The following is a 17,044-nucleotide window of genomic DNA, read 5'->3' as shown; positions in this document are numbered from 1 at the left end:
TTTGCCCTACACATTTGCCTTCACTCTTCGGTACCGCTCTGCACTGACTGTGTTGCCTGGAGGGAGCTGAAAAAGACCCAAGACACCAGGACAGCAGAGGTGTAGCAGAACGGAATGAACACTCAGCTGTAACAAGTGCACATGCACGCACTGGGGGGGCTGTCAGGCGAGCCGTACAGCTTTTCCCACAGCACTCATTAAGCAGACACAAATACATTACAGCACCAGTAACAAAACCTATTTGCCACCTTGAGAAAAGCAAAGCTTATTTCAACATCAGCATTGATATCTTGACCTGGCTACTGTGAAAAGCACCTAACACTCATCCCTCTGTGTACTCTACCGGTGGCAATCCAGACTGCTCATTCCTTATCTGTGGGCATTCTGCCAGTATCAGCAAGAACTGACTTACATCCAAGTCCTACCTTGAAGCGGGATTAGTTGGAACACAGCTGGAGATTAGTGCCTGGCAATCCTTTCAAGTAGTCAATGTTATGTCTACCAGAGGAAAGAAAGCACAAGGAGCGTCACGAGACAAGGAAGAGCTACTATGCAGAAGTGGAAGAATTCCAGCAAAGTCCTCATAAAGCAGATGGAGAATAAAAAAGCACTAGGAGTCAAATTTTGGACTGAACAAAACATGAGAAGAGAGACAAACATGTAATTTTATTGTTTATGTACAAATGACAGAAGTTTGTATTAAAAAGAGAATCCACCCAACCTCAAAGATAGCAAAGAGCAAGATGGCTTTGGAGCTCCAGCCTTCCCTGCATCTAAAAGCACTGTGTAAATTTCAGGGGATGGTGTTTAAAATTAAAGTTAGAGAAAAGGGTTAACCACCTTCTTCTCTGCTCGAGTAAGAATCAAAATAAGCTGTTCCACAAAATGAAGAACTTTCCACTCTACATGGATTAAAACAAAGAAACCCAAAGGCAATTTGTTAACTATACACTTTGGTTTAAAAACAAAAACAAAACCAACAAAAAACCAAAGCAAAACAAAAACTACAATGCTAATCATCAGCAATAAAAGTAATCTAAGTCTTACAACATAGGTGGGACATACTGAATCATACCCTAGTTCCAGTGGAAAAAGAAATACCTCTCCATGGGTTTGCAGGTGACAGGGGTGGTGGCAGCAAGATCAGCCAATTTGGGGAAGTTCCTGACTGAGGTGGAAGCACAGAACAGTCAGGAACTCAGGACTACTACTACTACTACACCTTAGTCTTCCTGCAACTCAGGTGATTTAAAAATGATGCAAGTACATGGTCCAAGATTTTCTCCCATCTAAGTTCTTTAGAGTGAGCCACTCCTATCTGCAGACACCTGGCCAGAGAGCTGCCATCGTGCTCATTCAGTCGACTGGCATTTTTCTCAGTGGGGATTCATGTAGACCTAAATCCCGGAAGCATCACCACTGATGAGTCTAGTAGTCCTGCAGAGAAAGAAAAGGACAGGCACATTAAGACCTTCCTACCTTCAATACTGCTTGCAGAGCTGGGATTCTCAGTCTTCTCTCATTTCTACATACCATTAGTTGCAGGCAAAACAGAAAAGAGATTTTTTTTCTTGTAGCTAAACATTCAAAAGAAAGGATCCTTCAAAACCTTAGTTCAAGAACGCATCAACCAAAACCAGATGCTTTTAATATTCCAGATCATGACAAGATAATAGAACGCAAAACAGCTTTTTCCATAAAAAGTGGACAGGACTTAACCGTGACCTAGCTTCATAACAAACCTACCTGGGCTTATTTACTGTTAAATCCACAAGACAATGCTTATTTCATACCATGATATTCCTCAACCATGAAAATAAGATCTTAAATTACAGCGGAGGGAGGCTTTTTAAGATTAGGAGTCAGTCAGCCACTCAAGTCTACAGATGAGCAATGAAAACAATGACAGAGCACTGATACTTACAGCTCTTGGCTTTTTGTTTAACTTGAGATCAATCCTGTGGTTGGAAAGATAAGAGAAATGTCCATTTCAATACATTAAACCAACACTAGAGTTCAAAGAACCAGCTACTGCATATGGCACAGGCTACAACAAAGACTATTTGGTTAATTCAATCCACATTCTCAATTCGGCTGAGCCAAATCACTGTCCCAATATTACTGGACAAGAGAGCAGCAAAGAGACGGAGAGTGGATTCTTTATTATTTGCTAAAATGCATATTCCGTCCACTCAAAAAAAGAGTTAATAAAGATTCATAATAAAAATCACAGGGAAGTTATGCAGCATAAAGAAATAAGGTTAAATATGCATGCTCTATGTTAATTTGTTAGATGTGTAACTATGCCACAGGTAATTATTCAGACATAGTGGTAATGGTTATTTAGTTGGAATAGAGATAGGAGTTTAAGATGACAGGGATTATATGAGTCAAAGGTACTGGTTTATTAAATTTTTCCAGAAGGAAATATCCAAGTCTACACTAATCTCCTTAAGAAGCAAAGCCAGAAGAATCAGTTTTGAAACTATGTTTTTAAGTTAAAAAGTTTATCTATTTAAAAATGAAATAGAAAGGTAAAGAAGAGTGAAGTTAATTTAATTTTGCTGAAGTTATTAAATAAAATGTTACCTCCATCACGCTTTTCTGTTTTTAAAAAAAACTTCCCAGCCTAACCTAATATACATACCTACAATTAAACAGATAAACTATGGGTTAGAAAGGTCTCAAAAGGCACATTGGTGTCTACACACTAACAACACAGCACAAGTACTAATTCAAGTCAAACTTACTCAAAGTCATAATCAAACATGCCAGACGGGCTGAGGGGCAGCATTTGAAAGGAAGAAAGCAATAGAAATTAATATACTAATGAATTAAATAAATTAGTTGATTAGCCACCCTAGCGAGATTACTAAAAAATAAAATAAAATAAAATAAATAATAAAGCCAGTGTTCAAATGCCATAAAGTTCTTAAGATATCTTAACCAGAATTGGGCACAAAAAGCACTCCAGATTTGGCCATCCAGAGTCCCCCTCCCCAGTGGGATTTCCGGGAAAAAGAGGTGTTAGAACAGAGGCAGACTGGTTTTATGGAGGGAATTTTAGGTGCTGAAAAAGGAAGCTATCAGATAGGTGAGAGTGCACACTAGCTCACAGGCAGAGAGAAAAACTGATTTGCTTGCAAAAACAAACGAGCGGGTGGTCAGAAAGCAGTGGCTTTGTCTAGATTATTACGGCAAAGCAAAGCTTGTTCAGGCAGAGGTGGAGACGACACAGAACTAAGTGGCCAACTTCGCATTCGAATGTTCTCATAATGTGCACACAAACACACATCCTCTTGCACTCGCTTCCTTTAGAGAGCTAAAAAGAGAACACGGTCATTTGGCCAAAGCTAATTACGGTTTGGTGACATTCCCACCCCTCGTCTCAGCATTCACATAGATACCACAGCACTGCCTCTAGAAACACTTCTGCCCCAAAGCTAACAACTGTATTGGTGGGAAAAGACTTATCAAATCAGCTGTAACTTAGTAGCTTTTCAGCACTGAATTTCTAAGATGAAACAGTCTTGTTTTCTTCTGAAATACTTTTTAGCCATGAAACTTGCTGAGCGCACAGAAAAGAATCATCTTGGCCTTCCTGTGGTCTCGGAGGGTACAGAGGATGACTACAATAAAGACACTGTAACTTCCATCTGATTCCCTGATTTTAACTGTTCGAAGTTAAACTGCCTATTCATGCCAGTTCTGCCCAGCCTGAATCCAACTTTCCACACTGCTCTCGGTGGCGTACAAAGTAGAAAACCCAGTGGAGTCAGTGCACCTTCAGGGTGCCTGTTCCCAGCACCTCCCAGTTCTTCAGGAACAGGTCAGCAGAACTCAAACGTATGCCGGCAAATGGAAGAGCTTCTGAATGAAAAGAAGCGCCAATGTTTCTTTTTGTTTTTCTCTTTTTCATTCCATGACACTCAAGAAACAGACATGCAGGTCTCTTCTGAAAGAGCAGTCTGGGCTGCAATGCATTTTAAAGCACTTTGCTATACCTTCAGTAGACTGGGACTGTTTTGTTGTTGGTTTTTGGTTGTTTTTTTTTTTAAAACCTAGATATACTTAAAAACAGTTTGGTCTTTTCTGCCAAAATTTAGGAGATAGTAACGGCAATCACAATTTTAACAGAGTTTTTATTACAGACAAACTTAATTATCTTCTTCTTTTAATTATCTATCTGGCCACGCTAAGCATTACAAAGTAGTCAATTACTAACTTACTAAGCCTTTCCATAATGTAAGGTGTCTGACATATCTCTTAGGATGATAAGAATTGCCATACCAGATCAGACCAGGGCTCCTCATGTCCAACATTCTGTCCCCGACAGTAGCCAGCATCAGCTGCTTCAGTGGAAGGAATGTAGAAGAAACCCCAATGCAACACAACCTGTCAGTAGGGCAGTTTCTTCTAACTCCTGTCGCTAAAGTTTGGGTTATGTAACGGAGCAAAAGAATTTATATTATTTACAGCACTTGTATTGCACCCCACTGCATCTGCAGTGGATTGGTTTGCTGTCCATGTAAGTGCTTAGTAGAATATTTTATAATTTGTCTGAAATAGCAACTTTCTTAAGCTGTACTTCAGTTTTACAGATTGTTCCTCTGAACTTGTTTACAGATGTAGTTTCTCGTGTTATTCCTGAACTTCTTTCCAATTGTCTACAGGCAAAAAAAAAGGAGTTTTGAACTGCTTTGGATTCCCACCTTATGAGGACCCAAAGGGACATCCAGTACTTCAGGATGTTTGCCCAATTAAGACTGCTGTAGGAAGAAAATTCTGATCTAAGAATTAAAGACACGCTAATGACTCAAAACCTAGTGAAGAAGAAAAAGTTGTTAAACATTTTTCAAGCACTATACCTACCTCTGTACCTCCCAAACCAACCCTCCCCCAGCAATCTTTGTAAATTTTTACCGCTTTTCTTTAAAACATTTCTCTCTTGTAATTGTATGGGAAGGTCCCTTAAAAAGGAAAGCCCATCCACACACAAATCCACCAAGCTCAAAGTTAGCAAGAACACTTGATTTTTAAAAGCTCCTTTACTTCTAATAATCTTTAGGCACCAGTTCCAGCAATCACTTCCAGAAAGGTGCAGTAAATGTCTCCTCTTTCCAAGTGCATGGATTTCCATGGATTTTTCCCCTTAGGGCCTGACTCCACAGTGCACTGTCATACTCTGTAGAAAGCCTTGGGCTAGCTCTGCTGAGGGGCACCAAGACACAGTTAAGCAGCAGGTTATGTTGGCCCATGGAGAGCAGCGCGGTAAGGCAGGGAGTTTATTTCAGATTTCCAAGTTGTCAGCCCACCATGCTGCATCACACCTTAGGGGCTTACCTTAAGGGGCAGAACTGGTCATCTAAATTCAACCACAAAGAGTTCAGGAAATCTTTGTTTCACAGGAATTTCAGGTCAGTTTAATAACAAACACTTTGAGGTTAACACGACAAATGCCATAATCAAAAGAGACTCAGTCTGGGACATGACAGCTGAAAGGGCTTGGAGTGGAAATCTTAGTGAAGGCACTGGGAGTGTCCACAACCCCCAAAACATTCCAATTTGCTTTTTCACCCTCCTTCTCCAAAGAAAGTACTGACACTCCTATCTTACTTGGATCTGCAGAAACCGAGAAGCAAGCACAGGAGGCCAGGACCACAATCTTCCTCTACTGGAAGGAAGACAGCTTTATTCTCCTGGACAGATAGGAGAATTGAAAAAGCCTGGTCAAAAGCCTAGCTGTACCAGTGCTGGAGTTAGTACCCTGTGCTGCTTGTTCATCTTCTTCAGCATGCTTTCCCCTCCTTGATACAATGGGGGCAATGGGGTCCTGATGAACGCTACAGGATGCATACAACTGAAAACCAGAAAAATTACCAAAACAAATGACCTGAGCTGCTCATTACTCTAACAAGTTACTAGTTCCATTCACATAATAAGGTAAATTCAACAACAGCTAACCATTCAGAAGGCATAACAAGAAGGCTGCTGGTACCACTAACCTGTGTCGATTTTTGTTCTTCCGTTTTTTGTGGCTGCTGTGGTGGCTCCCCGAAGAAGTAGAGGAAGCAGCTTTCTGGGGTTTCACCCCCTGCACAGACCCATCCAGCTCTTCAGCATCCTCCTGGTTGGGCTCATTCTCCTGATTGTGAAAGTCTGGAGAAGTGTCACTTTCTGTGCCACTGCCTGGCTCCCCTAGAGCATGACAAACACAGACGAGCACAGCGGTTACCACCCCACAGCTCACATGCCAGGCTGCCCTGGCAAAGCCCTGCGTGGAAGAAGCAGCCCCCAGCAACAGAACATGGGGCAGCAGAGACACGCTGAGCCTTACGGCACTAGGCGGTAAATAAGAGAACCTGAAAAATATTTCTGAAGGACAGCAAGCTACCTCCTCAGCAACTGAAGCACACTAGAATTGCATGAGATTTGGCATTGATTACAAAAACATTTTTAAAAATCCTGAATGTAAACGGCTCCTCCTCACATCACTTGCAAGTGACTGACAGAGACACAAACAGAAACACGTTGCTTCAGCTCTTCTAGCCTCTTTCTCCAAAGACCACCAAATCCATTTAAATAAGTTTTATGCACAATAAACCCTTGCTTGGCATAAAGGTTTACTCAAGAAAGGAAGCTCAACTTTACTTCTGTTTCTCACGGTGCCACTTTGCTGACTTGTGCAGCTAGCGGGTGTGCTGGGAGCACTCAGGAGCCGGCCTTAGGGGAGCAGCCGCAGCACGGATCCAGACAACTGGAGACAGAGCTGAATGGTGGGGAGAAGTGTAGTTCTTTCCAAATTCTGAGAGAAATGAGAAAGTGACTTACGCTTCTCAATGAGCTGGTCCTGAACTCCAGCTAATGCACTGACCGCCTAGAAAACCGAAAGGGATGTTAATGAAAGCAGTAATTCACTTACCACTTTTCAAATGCTCAAAACCACAGAGATCGTCTCAGAGAGAAAGACGCGTCAGGCCTTTGCTTGAAAGAGCTTACGACCTAGCACCAGCACAACACAGCAGAAGGGGGTTAGGAGCAAAAAGATAAAGACACGGCTTGCAGTGACAGGCGTGTGGCACGGGTGGCTCTTGTCTGCGGCTCCCTTTCGCCTCTCTGGGCACTAGGAAAGGGGTTTCTGAAAGGGGCTGCGACGGGGGAGCGAAGATGCTCGGGTCGGGGGAGGTTGGGCAGGTACAGGAGCTTAAATGGAAAGCTGGTCCTGCAGCAGCCCGGGTGACCGCCGAGGAGCAGCAAGGGGAGGGGAGCGGGACGGGGACAGGGACGGGGACAGGGACGGGGACGGGGACGTCCGCTCGGCCCCGGCCCGGCGCTCACCGCTGCCGAGGTGACCGAGGACTTGCTGAAGAGCCGCTCGGCCTCCTTGAACTTGCGGTTCCTCCGGTCGTTTTTGCTGTTGGAGTTCCTGAAACGGAGAGAAGCCGCATCGCGGGGGCCCGGCCGGGCCGGGCCGGCCGGGCCGGGCCGGGCAGGGCCGCCGGGACTCACTTCTGGTTGGTGAGGTAGCGGTCCCAGCCGCGGATGATGTTCCCGTACATCTGCGTGTCCTCCAGGTAGCTGCCCTCGAAGGCGTAGATCTGCCGCTCCAGGTTGGCCAGCGTCTCCTGCCGGGCACAGCGCAGCGCATGGAGCGGGCCCGGCCCCGCGCCCGCCCCGCCGCCCAGGCCCCGCCGCCGCCGCCCGCGGCCTAGGCCCCGCCGCCGCCTCCCGGCCCCGCCGCCCGGCCCCGCCGCCCGGGCCCCGCCGCCCCGCCGCTCACCGCCAGCTCCTGCTTGCGCTTCACCAGCTCGGCCAGCTCCCGGCGGGTGTCGGGGATCTGCGGGGGGCCGCCGGCCTTGGCGTGCAGCGCGGCCATGGCGGCGGCAGCGGCGGCGGCGGCCTGCGCGGGCCGGGCGGGGCGGGGCGGGGCGGGGCGGGGCGGGGCGGGGCGGCGGCTGCGCTGCCGGGAGGGGCCGCCGGGGGCAGCGCCGAGCCCGGCCCCGCCCCGCCCCGCCCCCGCAGCGCTCGGTCAGCGGGCGGCGCGCCCGCCGCGCCGGCACCGGGGCGCTCCAGGCGGAAAACAAGGCCGCGGACCTCCAGGCCCCGGTTCAGGCGCGGCGGCGGCGGTGACTTCCCCCGGCCCCTTCCCCAGGGCCGGGCGGGTAACGGGCGAGCGGGGAGCTCGGGCGCCGGGCACGGCCTCGGCCGGGGTCGCTCCCGCTCCGGTGCCGGCAGGAGCCGGCCTGGAGGGCTCTCGCCGCGGGCAGGGCAGCGGGGACAAAGGGGGGCGCCGAGGGAGGAGAGGCTCCGGCCTCCCTTCGCCATCGCAGCCGTAACCGTCCCCTCGGTGCCGGTCGCTGTGGGGAAAAAAAGCCCGTTCAGAATAGGTCCTCCCAACTTCGGGCACGTCCCCGCGGTTCAGGCCAAGGGGTTTTAGCTCTTAAATCACGTTGGCCTAAACGCTCTGCAGTAAGCGAGACTCGAGGGGCTCGTTTGCCCGTTCACGGTACCGACCGGCTCTGGCTTAAACCACATCCCGATCTCCTATTTCTGAGCGTGAAGCTGTCTGCGCCGGGGGCAAACAGCCTGGGCACGGAACGAGCCACCCGGGCTACGCTCTGGTGAGAAAGGTGGGAGCAGAGGGGTGCGGCGCAAACCCTCCGCACCCATCCCTCCGCACTCACCCCCTCTCAAGTACACCAATCGTGCAGTTTTTAAATTTTTTTTTTAACTTGTTTGGTGTCCTTAATACTGAAATGAGTACTGAAGGTTCACCTATTTCAAGGAACATAAAGGGGAAAAAAAGGAACACTAGAAAAATATTACAACTACAAGTGATTAGGGCTAAATTTACAAATTCTTTATTTAAAAACCCCGGGAGTATATATAAAGGAGATCCTCCTAGCCAAAACTCACTCTACCCTCTGTTTGAAAACCTACATCAATGCCCCGTATTTACACCATAAATGTTCTAGCCTGTGTATACAATCTGCAACACTTGTATACACAATGTATATACACAGCGGGTATGAATAGCTTGTGACCACAGAACAAACACCCAGGCAAATTAGTAAACAGTGTGGAAAATGCACATTTCTTATACCATAAAGCAACAGGGAGAAGACATCCAAAAATATGCAAGCGCTTTCAGTGAGTGGAATTGTTTTTTTCTCTTCCTAAAGGGTTGTTTTCTTCTACAGGGGAGAGGACTATTTTAAACAAGTGATTTGCGTAACTTTTTATAAAAAGAAAACTTAAATAGTGCAAACTCTGGTTAAAACATGTCACCACATAAAAGGTATTTATGTGTAATACAAACAAAAACAAGGAGGAGTTATTCATGGGGTAGGGGTGGTATGGAGTGGTATCAGAAATAAAGGCCCCAGCTTTAGAGCCCGACACTCCACATCCAGTAACAGCTTCAGCATGGTTTGTTGAAACAGGTACTGGGCAGATGCTGACCTAGACCTCACCCCAAATCACAGTATTGTCACCTAAAATCCCAGGAAGCGTTTAACTTCTGTGTCAAATTACCTTGTCATTTTCAGGTAGCCTATTCCAGTGAAATGCCCCTTCCTGAAAGTCATCACAAGGCAAACTGACAACCCCAAACATACAAATACAAGAGGAGCTTTGCAACATTTCTGCCTTTTTAGTGGCGAGCCAGGTAAATTTTCCCATCTAGACCTCATAACAGGCAAAGGAATTTGGCAAACTCTACCAAACACGACGTGTTACAAAATGCATCGGATTACTTTCTAGCTAATATTTCAGTTAAGTAGCATTTTCAAAGGGCTATGACAAAACAGTTAATAAAAATAATTTTAAATATGCCAGCTATGTTTTACATCGTCTCCTAGAAGAGGACAGTCAATGTTGAATATTTCCAGCATCAGAGCTTTCACATCCAGGTGCTCTTTCGCTTGTCAGGGGGTAAAAAGAAAAAAAAAAGTTGTATTTCCTGATATGCAGAACTGTGAAAGACGAATGATCAGTGAAGTCCCCCAAAACAAACTACGAGAACAGACCAGCAACAGAAAAAGGACTTTAAGGCAATAAGAGGCATCAGTGCTGTGATGCTCCAACACTTTACATCCCAATGCATGTTCAACTGCAAAGACTTTCTCTCCCTTGCACCCCGCCCCCGCAATTTCCTCCTCATCTGTTAACTGTCAGACTCTTCCTCCTTCTCCTCCTCATCATCATCGTCCTTTGTGTTGGCCTCAGATTTGTCTGAAGATTCATGGAGAAGAACATATTCCCTGCTACTGAACCCAAACTTCAATACATCCTTTTCCTTTAGTTCGTAATAACGCTGAGGTTCAATCCGCTGGTTATTTAGAAAAGTGCCGTTCCCAGAGCCCAGGTCGATTATGTAGGGCCTTACTCTGCGGCCAACGGTACCATCGGCACGAGTGTACTCCACAAGCCTAGCAAAACAAAGAACACTGATTCAATCACAACAGCGTGAGACAGAAAACATAGTCCAAAAGCAGACAGGTTTTCCAACACGTGAGCCCCACTGCAGTTAACAGTGATCTGTATGTGCAGAGATCTGAACAGATCTGATGAGAGCAATGAGAAACTGTGTGAGACTGAGCGGATTCTGACAGACTGCATCACTTTCTGAAACTTCTGATGATGTAATACAGTAATTCCTACAACAGAACAGATGGCTGTTCCCTAAGAAAGCATCGTTGTCTCCAGCAGCAAGCAACCCCTGCTGCTTCAGAGGAGATCAGCAGACTTTGTTGTGAAAGACCAAATTAATAAAACCTCTCCTTGAAATACTTTTACTGCCAGTTACACCTGCCGGTTTATTCCAGTTCAGATATACGCACAGTTCCGTCTTTAACCCTGCTGTGTTATTTGTCTTACTAAAAGGCTGCCTGTGGTTAAATGAGAGGAATTACAGATATTTTTGCTTACTGCTAAGACGATATGCAGCAGTCAAACATAAATTCCATCTCTCTCCAACATACTTACAGCAAACTCGTACCTCTCAACTGTGCATACCCAGGGTTTTTCTGTTTGGTTGTTTTTTTCTTCAGAAATTCCTGTTTCACCAGCAGGCAGAGTAATACTTACCGGTACTGAAACACAGCGTGCTGCTTTGAGCAGGAGGGATGGTCAATTGGAATATCTGCAATTCGGCGGTGCCTGCCCAGAAGATAAGCACTCTGCCTGTGAATGTACATGACTGGGAGAAACTCGTCATTTTTGAAAGGATAGAGGCGCCATCGCTTCTTTGGAATCCGAGCTTCGGGGGGCTCGCTGTACTTAATCACAACACCTCGGAAAGTGTTGGTATCCTCTAGAAGCGCACCAGACAGTTCAAAGCTTGGCTTCTCTTTGTTTACAGAAGCTTTTTCTTTAGGTTTGTTATCAGAGTGCCCGAGTTCTGGATTCTGGTCAACACCACTGCCTTCGTTATTTTGTCGATGCTCTCGTCTTCTCTCGTTATAAAACTCCCTCTCTGCTTGCTGCTCACGGATGTTCTGAACATCCCTCTCTCGCTCGTGGCCTCGAACTCCAGGCCTTTCATTTGGATTCTTCCTTCTGTCTGAGTGGTCTCTGTGTCTGTCTCTGTCACCACTTCTCTCTCTCCTGTGTTCTTGTTCCGATGGGTATCTCTGCTTTCGCTCCTCATTTCCTCTACGACAATGATCATCTCGCTCCTGTAAGGAAGAATCGCTTATGGTGACGAATTCAGAACTGGAACGAGAGAGCAGCGACTCTACCTCAGCTTTTAAGAAGATCGCAATCCTACACATGGAAAACGCCTACCTGGACATGTCGTGGGCAGAGCTAACGCAAAGCGAGGGAAACTTATTTCCCTGCCAAACTATCTGGGTTCTTATGACTCGCGCTGAATAAAGCAAGATCAAGAAACGGCGCGACGCGTCACCTGCTCTGGGCACACAAAGAAGCTTGCGGGGACAGCCTGCCTAAGCGGCAAAGGCCGGGTTCACCCGCGCGTGTGGAGACCCAGGCCCTCGGGGCAAAGCCTGAGGTGGGCAGCACGAAACAGGAAACGGCCAAGACCCTCCTTTTCCTCACACGCCGCGCCACAAGGACCAGAAGAAAACAACTGCCGGGCGAAAAGTCGCGTTCCGTACCTCGCACGGCCGAGTCTCACAGGAACGGCTGTCGCTGCGGAGCCGGGAAGACCGCCCGGCCCCGCGAACCCCTCGGCGGGCAGGACCGGGCCTCGCTGCTACCGACAGCGCCATTTACCTGCTTCACCTTCACGGCGGCGTGGTGCGGGCTCCGGCTCCTCCTGCCCCGCGGGGACCGGCTCCTCCGCCCGGACTTGCTCTTCCTCTTGGGCGATCTTAAAAACAACGAGAGGAAGGCTGAGCCCCGGGAGCCGCGGCCGGGCGGGGCGCAGCGCGGGGCCCGCAGCCGCCGGGCGGCCCTACCTGCTGCTCCTGCCGCGGCTGCCCTGGCGCGGCCCGGCCGGGCCCCGCCGCTCCTCGGCCGGCGGCGACTGGCTGCCCCGCGCCGAGCGGGAGGCGGAGCGCCGGGGGCTCCGCTTCTCGGCCTTCACCGCCACCTCCCGCCGCCGCCGCCGCTCCCGCCGCCGCTCGGCCGCCGCCGCCTCCATGGCGCCGCCGGCCGCCACAAAGGGAAGTGCGCGCCGCTTCCGGCCCGCGCGCGGAAGCGCTTCCGCCGCCGAGGCGGCCGGCACCGCCCTCGGGCGCTTCTGCGCCTGCGCGCGGGAGACGGAAACCAAAGACCCCGTCGCCATGGCGACAGCGGCCGCGGCCGCCATGATCCCGCCGCCGGACTCGCTGCTGCGGTACAACCCGCCGGTGCTCGTCACCCGCCGCACGGAGAAGCGCTCCCCCGGGGTGAGCGGGGCCGGGCCGGGGCGCCCGCGGGCTACCCGCCGCCCGGCACCTCCCGCGCTCCGCTCTCTCTCTCTCTCCGCAGGCCCGCCCGCTGAAGGGGACCCCGCCGCCGCCCGCCCCGACGGGGCCCGTCCCGCCGCCCCGGACCGCCGCCGAGTCCGCCAAGCAGCCGCAGGAGCTCCTCAACGCCATCCTGCCGCCGCGGTGAGCGGGGCCGGGCCCGGGCCCGCCCCTGCCCGGCAGAGCCCGACCGGGCCCGCGGGGGGGCACCCAGTGAGGCCCGGTGCTGTGTCGTGACAGGGAGTGGGAGGAGGATAACCAGCGGTGGGTGCAGGAGGTGTCCAGCGCGCCCAGCACCCGCCTGGACGTCGTCCACCTGCAGGAGCAGCTGGACCTGCGGCTGCAGCAGAGGCAGGCGCGGGAGACCGGCATCTGCCCGGTGCGCAGGGAGCTCTACACGCAGTGCTTCGGTCAGTGCCCAAACCGGCGAACGCGGAAAGCATCGCTGCTCCTCACCCGCTCCCCGACGGGCTGGGGCTCCCGCATCCGCGTCCCCGTCAGCGTTCCTCCTTCCAGAAGGTTTAACGTGGCCTCGGCCCCCACCGGGCAGGGCTGGCTGAGGCGTGCTGGCCGTGCAGGGCGAGGGTTTGCTGCTCCGGCAGCCGCGCTGCTCACGCCTTTGCTGCCAGCCCACAGCTCTTGCGTGCTCTGCAGCTCAGCGGGGTGTGACCCCGACCCACGCCGCCAGCCTCTACGCAGAGAGCTTTACGCTGCCTTGTCATTCATAAAGCTGACCCTCAAGAGACACGTATACATGACAGTAAAAGAGGCAAATTCTCTTAGTTGTCCTTAACTCAACAGTTAATTTAAAGTAACTTAAAACACTGTATAACTGTTAAGCACTCTTACAGACCCTGATGACCTGCTGCCAGTCTTCCAAATGCAAGAGATCGCCATTGGTTTGAGGGGGATCCTTCTGGAGGCTCTCGACTCTCCTGGAGGCTTCCCGATAACTGCAAAAAATCGTTACAAACTTTTAGGTGTTTGCTGTTACAGCTTTAGCAGATCAGTATCACTGTTGTTACCATAGGTTCTGTACCACCACGCTGCTTTCATCTGCTGGCACTCAATGCTATAGCTGTAATGTAACAAAAAAGAGAAAAATAAATTATGACTATCTCTGGTAAATCCCCATTGCTTCTGTGGTGCAGAGAACAGGCAAAACGCAACAATCTCTGGACCCTGTATGTATCCAGCATTCCCAGAGTACAGTAGCTACTCTAACCAGATTGTCGCCATCTTTCTTTAAAGATGAATTGATCCGTGAAACTACAATTAACTGTGCAGAGCGAGGACTCTTGCTGCTTCGAGTCAGGGATGAAATCCAAATGACAATTGCTGCTTACCAGACGCTGTACGAGAGCAGCGTTGCGTTTGGCATGCGGAAGGCACTACAAGCTGAGCAGGGCAAATCTGACATGGAAAAAAGAGTAAGTTGGGCTGTTAACCCCATAATGTAGTTTTCTGCACGTGATACAGCATAAGGATATTACATATAAAGTTTTATAGGAAATCAGTTATCTCTGTTTCCACTGGATGGCAGTGAAGATCATCAAAACGCTTGTCTTGCTGTTTTCCTAGGGCTTAATTGCACTTCATAAATTATGTGCTATTCTATCTGGAACACTTCAAAGACTGTACAACATACAACTTTGTCCCATCTTAACTGAAAATCTTAACTGAAAATTGATTACTAACAAACAAAACTTGTGCTCTTTTCCAAGATTGCAGAGCTAGAAGAGGAAAAGCGGCAGCTGGAAAGACAAGTGAGTGAACAGAAAGCTAAATGTGAAGCCATTGAAAAACGTGAAAGTGAAAGGCAACAGATAGAAGAAAAGAAACACAATGAAGAGGTTCAGTTCCTGAAACGAACAAATCAACAGCTGAAGGTTAGTAAAAAAAACACAATTCCAAATAGTAATGGTAAAACTTCTCATTTTGTAATTGGAAAGATACAAAAATATCTTTCTCCTTACAGTTTTATGTTACATTTATGATGCATTTGTAGGAACGTTCCACTTTCTCTAAATTTTTAATGAAATGGGAAAACAGCACTTTTGCATTCTCTACTTCCTTGCTAAGTCAGCAATTGGTCGTTACTAGTAAACCTAATGATGCAAACAACAGGTCAGATTGGATTTGAGTCATAGACACATTTGCCAGGGAGAAATTTTTTGAACTTGTTCAGAAAATGATAAATTGTTATAGTTAGCTGGAGAGCAGATGCATGCAGCTGAACCCCAAATGCAGAGCTTTCAAACTTCACTGATACCCCAGGAATCTATTTCTGCATAACTTGATTGTAAGGTTGTAACGGTTAGCACCCCTTCTCAACTACAAAGCAGAAAATCTAGCGAAGGCACATTAAGAAGTTTTGTTTCTTTGCCGTTGGCCATTAAAGTTGACTCCCTGATAACGAGACGCATGACTTAACATTAAATATTACCCAATAAGAACAATTGTGTACTTATGCAGTAGGGACTGCATAATTACAGGAGTAATTTTGTGCATGCTGCTTTGGTGAAAACAGCACTTCTGCTCATTACTTTGATTTTGAAAGGAAAAAAATCCCACATCTTTTGAGTAAAGAAAAAAATGTTACCATAAACAACGTTAGATGTTTCTGGCTACCACTAAAAACATTTCCTTTACACCGAGCTGCTTTCCTCATCTTCATTGTTCCTAGTTTCTCCTTTCTAAACCACTGACATCTTCAGGCCATCTTGAAATCTTTCAGGGCACAAAATGGAATAACTGTTAGATCAAATACGTGTTGCCACTGAATCCATGTTTCTTCCTTGAAGTAAAACTATTCTTAACAGCTGTGTGTATACTAGTGTTGTAGTTTGTTTTGATGGCAGCTCTAGGAAGAGGACAATCTAAGAGTCCTGGAAGCTTCATGCGCTACACGCTCCCTAAGCATGGGTAGCTCTCCAATCAATCTACTAATTGGGCGTCAAGTTGTCTGAGCAACTGAAAAACTTGCTGTTCCCAGCTACTTTTGTCCCAGAGTCAGAGTTTGTGTTCCAAATGTGAGAGCGCCAAATATTTAATTTAACTAACATAGTCCAGCCTGAAGTCAGGCAATTCAGACCACTGTTTCAACAGCTTTTATTTAATTTCCTCTTCAATGCTTTACATTATAAAATGAGTCTTTCATTGTATGGAACCAAGGCCAGCTCTTTTCTTCTCAGAATGCAACAAGTGTGTATGCCAAGAATGAAAAGCTAATTTATAAAACATGTAGTAAGGAATGGAATTGCTAGGGAAAAAAACCCTGGCCTGCTTCTCTTGAAGTATTGCAGCATCCCTCAGCTCCTCACTTTGAATATCTAACAATTTATCACTTTACAGCAACGCGGGTTTATTTTTTAGGTTGAATCTAATTTGACGTACTGCCTCATTTGTTTTTCAGGCCCAACTTGAAAGCATCATTGCACCAAACAAGTAGATGTTTTTGCTGTTCTCCAGGCAGTGCTCAGAAGAGCTGTCAGAGCAAGAAGTTCGCAATTAGTGACAAAGATTTGTCTTCATAAAGCAATCTTGAATTTTCACTTACCAGTAACTGAAGGCAGCGTAATTGTATTATTTCTTTCTTTTTCTCTTGGAGAGTTGTGTTAATTGTACATCAAAATCCCTTGTCAGAACCCGTAGTAGTAACCTAGGATGAGCAATACCAGTGCTCTCTACGTGGCTATTTCTAATGTAAGAGGGGTATGATACCATTCCAAGCATCGCTTCTCAGTGGAAGCAAAAGAAATCTTTACTTGAGATAACCTGTGTAACTAGCTGGTTATACATAGCAAGCAGACATGGGAAAGATAATTCACTGTAGTCATATGAAAAACTCCATAAAGCTAGTTTCCAGAAAAAAAAACAAAACCAAAACACAACAAAACAAACAAACCAACACCACTGAATAACACTTCAGGATATGTTTTGCCAATGCAGTGTTTACTGGCCTTAGCTGGTGATGTGGAAATACCACGGTCTCCAACTGCATAAAGAACTTTCAGATGATGCAGAAACAAAGAGTGAGATGCTACTCCTGGGAACAAGACAGACAAGTCAAACTAGGCTTTGAATGGGAACTACAAGTTTTATATTAAAAAAAGCCACTGCATACTAGA

General features: G+C 47.7%; 3 protein-coding genes across 8 annotated transcripts; 1 reads left to right on the top strand and 2 right to left on the bottom strand.

Moving 5' to 3' along the window:
- Positions 1 to 647: 647 nt before the first annotated feature.
- MEAF6 (MYST/Esa1 associated factor 6) lies at positions 648 to 7,917 on the bottom strand. Of its 5 annotated transcripts, XR_012653103.1 has the most exons (9): positions 7,781 to 7,917; positions 7,510 to 7,625; positions 7,339 to 7,426; positions 6,832 to 6,877; positions 6,006 to 6,198; positions 4,291 to 4,349; positions 2,590 to 2,647; positions 1,925 to 1,958; positions 648 to 1,437 (listed from the first exon to the last, which is right to left on the bottom strand). XR_012653103.1 is itself a non-coding variant. In XM_075047221.1 (7 exons), exons 1-7 carry the CDS (start codon positions 7,874 to 7,876, stop codon positions 1,429 to 1,431), a joined length of 582 nt encoding a protein of 193 aa, XP_074903322.1. In that variant the 5' UTR covers positions 7,877 to 7,917; the 3' UTR covers positions 648 to 1,428. The 5 variants fall into 5 exon arrangements, 3 of the variants coding, with proteins under 3 accessions (XP_074903322.1, XP_074903323.1, XP_074903321.1); XR_012653102.1 differs by lacking the exon at positions 4,291 to 4,349; XM_075047221.1 differs by lacking the exons at positions 2,590 to 2,647; positions 4,291 to 4,349.
- A 921-nt stretch (positions 7,918 to 8,838) lies between these two features.
- SNIP1 (Smad nuclear interacting protein 1) lies at positions 8,839 to 12,643 on the bottom strand. Of its 2 annotated transcripts, XM_075047216.1 has the most exons (4): positions 12,423 to 12,643; positions 12,238 to 12,334; positions 11,089 to 11,678; positions 8,839 to 10,430 (listed from the first exon to the last, which is right to left on the bottom strand). In XM_075047216.1, exons 1-4 carry the CDS (start codon positions 12,605 to 12,607, stop codon positions 10,166 to 10,168), a joined length of 1,137 nt encoding a protein of 378 aa, XP_074903317.1. In that variant the 5' UTR covers positions 12,608 to 12,643; the 3' UTR covers positions 8,839 to 10,165. The 2 variants fall into 2 exon arrangements, with proteins under 2 accessions (XP_074903317.1, XP_074903318.1); XM_075047217.1 differs by lacking the exon at positions 12,423 to 12,643 and having other exon boundaries at positions 12,120 to 12,275.
- A 90-nt stretch (positions 12,644 to 12,733) lies between these two features.
- On the top strand, positions 12,734 to 16,796 carry DNALI1 (dynein axonemal light intermediate chain 1). The gene is made up of 6 exons (XM_075047215.1): positions 12,734 to 12,854; positions 12,937 to 13,058; positions 13,155 to 13,324; positions 14,166 to 14,344; positions 14,639 to 14,803; positions 16,330 to 16,796. The coding sequence occupies exons 1-6, from the start codon at positions 12,750 to 12,752 to the stop codon at positions 16,363 to 16,365; spliced, it is 777 nt and encodes a 258-aa protein (XP_074903316.1). The 5' UTR covers positions 12,734 to 12,749; the 3' UTR covers positions 16,366 to 16,796.
- The last annotated feature ends 248 nt before the right edge of the window (positions 16,797 to 17,044 follow it).

The sequence above is a fragment of the Buteo buteo genome, chromosome 16, assembly GCF_964188355.1.
Source record: "Buteo buteo chromosome 16, bButBut1.hap1.1, whole genome shotgun sequence".
In the NCBI taxonomy this organism is placed as follows: Eukaryota; Metazoa; Chordata; class Aves; order Accipitriformes; family Accipitridae; genus Buteo; species Buteo buteo.
Note: the sequence above shows the minus strand (reverse complement) of the source record. Positions and strands in the feature narration are given on the sequence as shown.

Coding starts and splice junctions, on each gene's coding strand:
- SNIP1 (XM_075047216.1), bottom strand. CDS start 12,607: ATGGAGGCGGCGGCGGCCGAGCGGCGGCGGGAGCGGCGGCGGCGGCGG. Junction 12,335..12,422: donor AGCCGCGGCAGGAGCAGCAG/GTAGGGCCGCCC, acceptor GTTGTTTTTAAG/ATCGCCCAAGAGGAAGAGCA. Junction 10,431..11,088: donor CACGCTGTGTTTCAGTACCG/GTAAGTATTACT, acceptor TTGTTTTGCTAG/GCTTGTGGAGTACACTCGTG.
- DNALI1 (XM_075047215.1), top strand. CDS start 12,750: ATGGCGACAGCGGCCGCGGCCGCCATGATCCCGCCGCCGGACTCGCTG. Junction 12,855..12,936: donor CGGAGAAGCGCTCCCCCGGG/GTGAGCGGGGCC, acceptor CTCTCTCCGCAG/GCCCGCCCGCTGAAGGGGAC. Junction 14,345..14,638: donor AATCTGACATGGAAAAAAGA/GTAAGTTGGGCT, acceptor CTCTTTTCCAAG/ATTGCAGAGCTAGAAGAGGA.
- MEAF6 (XM_075047220.1), bottom strand. CDS start 7,876: ATGGCCGCGCTGCACGCCAAGGCCGGCGGCCCCCCGCAGATCCCCGAC. Junction 6,878..7,338: donor CCTCGGTCACCTCGGCAGCG/GTGAGCGCCGGG, acceptor TCGGTTTTCTAG/GCGGTCAGTGCATTAGCTGG. Junction 5,861..6,005: donor AAGAACAAAAATCGACACAG/GTTAGTGGTACC, acceptor TCTGGTTTTCAG/TTGTATGCATCCTGTAGCGT.